This window comes from Centruroides vittatus, unplaced genomic scaffold (assembly GCF_030686945.1).
Source record: "Centruroides vittatus isolate TY-2023 unplaced genomic scaffold, ASM3068694v2 contig_651, whole genome shotgun sequence".
NCBI lineage: Eukaryota > Metazoa > Arthropoda > Arachnida > Scorpiones > Buthidae > Centruroides > Centruroides vittatus.
The window spans coordinates 2,544,351-2,550,350 of record NW_027122405.1 but is presented as its reverse complement, the minus strand read 5'-3'; the positions used below and the strand labels follow the sequence as shown (position 1 = coordinate 2,550,350).

At 36.5% G+C, this 6,000-nt stretch overlaps 1 protein-coding gene across 1 annotated transcript in view; it reads right to left on the bottom strand.

Annotated features, from left to right (window-relative positions):
• Window positions 1–4,368: 4,368 nt before the first annotated feature.
• The window catches only part of Syp (Syncrip), a 39,514-nt gene continuing 37,882 nt past the window's right edge, over window positions 4,369–6,000 (bottom strand). Inside the window, exon 11 of the mRNA XM_067275950.1 lies at window positions 4,369–5,958. Within this exon, the coding sequence (XP_067132051.1) occupies window positions 5,560–5,958 (399 nt within the window). The 3' untranslated portion in view covers window positions 4,369–5,559. The remainder of the gene's footprint in view (window positions 5,959–6,000) is intronic.

Genomic DNA, 6,000 nt, shown 5'->3' with positions numbered 1-6,000 from the left:
GGTGTATTGTGTATTTATTGTGAAATTTTGCCGCCCCTGCCGCCCCACTACGCTACGCCACTGGCCTCAGGACTCATACGGCACCTGTATGCCTCCATGCCCGCCTGTATCACATTGTGTATTCACGCTAGAGAAGGCCGAACAGAGTACTAGAACCTTCTTTCATTTGTAGTTCTTCCTGCAATGATCCTTTTGCTTTCATTTTATAATCACTTACTTATATCACCATTACACTCACACGTATACAATTTCGTTCGATTCCGACAACTCTCTTACTAATTTTTATGGCAATGAGTGCACGATCTTTTATCAGCAGTAAAATACCAAACCCGAGATAATCAATAAAAATACGGCATGTCTTAAAGCCATAATAAATTTAGATCTGTTGTAAAGCTTACCTTTTATAATGTCAAGTAGAATTGCTCGAATGGGTGGACTGAGAGGCGTAGCTAGGGGGCGGTGGGGGCGGCCCGCCCCGGGTGTCATCCGTGTAGGGGTGACACCCCGGTAGGCCTGTACCTAAAAAAAAAAAAAAAAAGCCTCCCCTGACAGTTTCTCCGATATGAGGAAACGCCACGAGAGCTCGCACCAGCTGAAAATCTTACTATGATTTATTCTATAAATATAAACTCATACGTCGCGACATCGCATATTCAATATAGGGTTCAAGTTGCTCGAGTGCGAAGATATTACAATTCAACAGTGTTTTATAAAAGAGTTAAAAAAGAGTGACACTACGATATCCGCACCGGGTGTCACCCATGCTAGCTACGCCACTGGGTGGACTTTAAGCTAGCGTTTGCACAATAGGCAGTTATAAATTGAATTTGAATCTAAATATACATATCAATGTAATTACAGGATATTTAACGTAGTAATCTAAAATAATCTTTTAAATGTGAAAAAATTGACACCAATTGCAGTTCACCTTCATGTCACTAAGAAGGGATTAGCAATTATTTAAAAGATTTTGAAATGGTTTCTTAATATCCACCTTTTTACTTTGTATTTAAGATATTGTTTATCATCTTAAGAAAAATAATATAAATATTATTTCTTCAACTATAAACGAGGATTTTTAAAATAATCTTTTCGGCTTTCTTATGAATTCAATAATTTATAAATTTTTTTATTCATTTTTTAACGTCAGGAATTAAAACGCAAAAACCAAATTCAAAACGAACGAAAATAGAAATTATAATCGCGGTTTTAAAAAATATTGATTAGCGCGGGCGAAAATACCAACCGCCCGGATAGAGCACTTATGCCTTCGCAGAGTGCGATTTTTAAAAATGTACGTATATTACGTACTTTAAAAAATACCTTCTAACATTTCTGTTCACCATTTTTTAATTTTATCTGAGTTACGGGCAACGTAACCGTTACCTCTGCACTAAGGAATATTCACAATCTCGAAGAGAAACCACAAGAATGGTTCGTGGACAGTCTATCCCGGTATGTCTGACTTCCAACTGTCCCCACTGTAACACGGAAAAAAGAAAACTTTTTTTTTTAAAACCAAAATTTATTTGCATTATTTCATACAAAAACTAGAGTCGTTCAGCCAGATCATTTAGTATACAATTGAAATCCACCATTCGCGCGATGTTACTCGACATTATAAAAGGCAGTCTTTATAACTGATATAAATTTATTATGGCTTTAAGACATGCCGTATTTTTATTATCTCGGGTTTGGTATTGAATAGTTCAAACTGCCTTTCTTGAAAGTATTCTCAATTGAGATTGAGCGTAGTGGAAAAATGAGGAAATTGACTGGTATCATATTAAAATTGTTTTCGCTACAGATTTGAAAACAATTTTAATCTGATACCAGTCAATGTAAGGAAGGTTTGCCCTCCCACCTATATAAATATTGTTGTTTTTTTTCACCAACGTATAACTTTCACCAACGTATATTCACTGAAGAGGGGTTGGAATACATTAGACCAACCGAAATGCATATGATGTAATTCTAAATAAAATCAATTTGCCAATGATATTGCTGTGAGATTGGTCTACCAATAATTTTTGGATTACAGAGACTAAAATCGTAATATCATCTACATATACAGCAAAACATTTATATATTAAACCATACTCTCGTTTTTTTTTAAATACAAGACGTTTAAGAGAAATTTTTAATTTTATTTATTGGTGTTGATCGGATGACGGTACGCCACGATTCCCTAAACCTTGGATGTCCGAACTCGAATCTTCTCACGATTCCCATAGTTTATGAGCAGTACGAATCATCTGTCATCTCCCATGCCGGTCGATCTCAGGAGTGAGACCTGCCGTTATTAATGGAACGAAATTGTAGTCATCTGTATAATCTATTAGCATTATAAGGCCGACAACTGCGCTGGCGGTTCGACTTGACAGATTAGTCGGGATTTAATAGACAATGTGTATTTTATTTTCTATTTGTAATAGTCAAATACGATTTCTTCCTTTCCATTCGTTCTTGCATTTTCGTATTCACTTACCGTTAAATGTTTAAATTTAGATATTTTGTGTAGTCTACTTTTATCGGCCATGATATAAATTAGCCAGTTTGAGCAGACATTTTCCATTATGCTTGTAATTTTATACCACGTTTAAGTTAACATCGAACATCGTAGCGTTTGCACAATAGCTCGTTATAAATTAAATTTGAAACTAAAAATACATATCAATGTAATTACAGTATATTTAACGTAGTTTTTCTTACTTTAGTATACCTATGAGGATAATGCAGAATGCATATGCCTCCATAATTCATTTTCAATATCTTCGCAAACATTCCGATTTTTGTAACGCAAGCATAGAACGGAAGACCGCTTATAGCTTCACGAATAGTTGCATGTATTATAAGACTATAACGAAACGTCTTACAACAAAATACCAATGCGCTACCTCGTTATTGTTTTCAGTTACTTACCACAAAGTTCGTGTGTTGATAAACACGCTGCAATGACCAATACAATTTTTAAAAATTCTTTCCAACTTGTGTGCATACAAGTTGGAAAGAATTTAGCCGGTATCACGATGCGGCGGCCGGGTGGTGGTAGTGGGTCGACACATCCGGACCAGACTACCCACAAAAAATTCCAGAGTTTCTTGACCTCGATTTATTACTTTCAAAATATTCGAATCCTATTTCTAGTTTCAATCTCGCTATTGTAACTAATTGTAGAATATTGATATTACGTTTCATCATACTACACATCATATAATTACGTTTACAATTTGTATACGGATGAAAAGTTCAAATATACTATACAAAACCACATATAAACGATAAGTTAAAAATATGTGAATATTTATCCTGTAGCTAGTGTAGATGTACTGTACGGTACATTCATCCAACGAAATGCAATGTTTAGTATTTTTCACTCAAATAGCAATAAAATTAATATAATTCGAGCTAGTTAATAAGCGGGCTAATCAAACTTTATTTCAATTTCTTCAATCTGCTAATAATACTTATATCACGCTGTTCCCTAATAAGTAAGGATTGTCGATCCATAACAGCAACTTTCCTACAATTTCCAAAGTTACAGATCAGAGGGTGAGTCATTTAATACTGTTCGTGACGAGTCTTGGCTCACGCCCTCATCAAATAAATTGCTTCGGAATCTTTAGACAAGGTGCTAAAATACAGATACGATGTAGTGCTTATTTTTACATTTAAAAAAAAATCAACCTAAGCAAAAATAAATGTTCTATAGTGACTTTTTAAATCATTTTGATTGTTCTAAACGTATATTTATACCAAACATCTCATTCATTAACCTATTCTTCCGATTTTCTCATCAAAATTTAAGTTTCCTCTTTGGTTTCTTGTTTGCCTTCGTTTCATTTTTTTAATTTCAAGTTAATATGTTAACTTGTTAGAAAAAAAATCTAAAGTTTTAGCTAATGGATACTTTATTTCTGGTCTTTGATAAAACAATAATTTAACCTCTCTTTACAATTCTAAGGAAATTTCCAAGCATGCACTACTTTGCATTACATGAGGTATAGAATTTGGAAGGAATTGATTTATGCAGTTATATCTATTAAACTATTTAAATTACATTATAGAATTGACGGACACGATCTCAGAGCTCTTCTGAAATGAAAATCTGAGTTGCTTATTTTGAAATACGAATCTTAATCATTAATAAATGGCTTAGATTCATTCTGTTAAAAACCAAATTCTGTAGATTAGTATGGAACCTAATGTTGCCAAGTTGAAAATCTTAAGACTAATATGTATCTAGACATTCAAAGTGCACAAATTATGGCTCAATTTTCATAAATTTTGTTTCCTAGATGGAGTTTTTAAATCGTGATTAAATTAATACACAAAAAACATTTACATAAAATTTCAAAACACACAAAATGCTAAAAACACGACTTTTATTTAAGATAATAGTATTGGCAGGTTACACCTTACTTATGAACTGGAGTCGTGCCACCACTCAGGGGACTTGAACAAGCAGCCTACCAATGCCTCATAATGTGTACAGAAACTTGACAAAGTTATACAAACCAGATAGTGTCACAATAATTACTTCAAATCAAAAATACACGCCACACTCCTTTTCCCAATCAAGCAAATTACATGACATAATGAATATATCTAAATCTTACACAGAATTGGACTGGCAGCTGCTTGAGAATAAAAGAGTAAACCAAGAATCGAACACTTTCAGTACAGTGACAGTGTAAAACTTGATTTTTTGTTACAAATTCTCCTCCGGATTTGGCTACTTTATAGAAATCAAAATTAATGGGACCAATTATTTCCTTGATATTTTTAAAGTAAGAGCCAAAACGGTCCTGAATCAAAAATTAAAATCTTGGAAGGTTCCAACCAGTTGCCACTCAGCAGGGAGTGCAATAAATGTTTGCCGTGTTGACGAAGATGCTAATAACTACACAATGACTGGGACAAATGCTAAACTAACCCCCATACCACAAATATGTGGCAGTGGCAACGTCACCCAGTATATATACTCCATGCTGACATGTGTGCACGTGGGATTCAACCCACCATGGAAGGCCAATAAACCTACTTCTACTTCAAATGATCCGTCAAAAAAGAAACTCCATTCTATTCCAGCACAGAGCAGTCAATTACATTATTTCTTATAGATAAGGGAGACGTAAACCACCACTGTCTTGTTTTCTCTTCATACACTGTATTTTCCAGTAAACAGCCCTGGAGCTTCACATCATGAGTAAAACACAAACACATACGTTGGTAAAAATTTATGCAAGCAGTTCATGGAATGTCACATTTGCTCACAAAACATGCAGTACTGACCGACTGCTACTTGTTAAAGGTAACAGACAAGCTAAGGTTGGGAAGTTTGGATGAAGAAGATTGTTGATCAAATTGGTTATAAGCTATCTGCCCACTCACACCCTTTCCCAGCAAGGTACTAGGAATTAATACACAATTTAAGAACATACAATTACAAGTGGGCTATTTATCAGAAAATTGTAGAACCAACTGTGACCCAGTCAATAAGATAGTAGCAGCAGTGGCTTTCTCCCAAGTAATAGGATATTGATGTGGAAGAACTATTCAACCCCACTGCTGGCCGTAGGAATCCTGATACCACTGGTCTTCGCCTCCTATATGTCCACCCCTGTAGCTATTGTAGCCGGAGGAGTCCAGCGGTTGCTGAGGGATCGGTTGGCTACCCCAGGAGCCACCCGTGGCAGCCCTCTTGGTTTGAAACCGACGCTTAGAGTCCCCTTGGTTCTGGTGGCCCCCATCAAATTTACGCTTACCGGCCAGATTTCCCCTTCGTCCACCCCCGCGATTGGGTGATGGAGCCGGGGCTCCCCCTCCACGACTGCCCCCGCGGGTGCCGCGCCCTCGGGAAAGAGGAGGAGGGGCCGATGCCCTGCCACGGGGAAGGAGAGGTCCACTGGAAGGACCACGGGTTGTCGTACCACGGACACCACGCCCCCCACGGCCCTGCAAAAGAAAAAAGATGACAAATGAGAAACCCAAAATAAA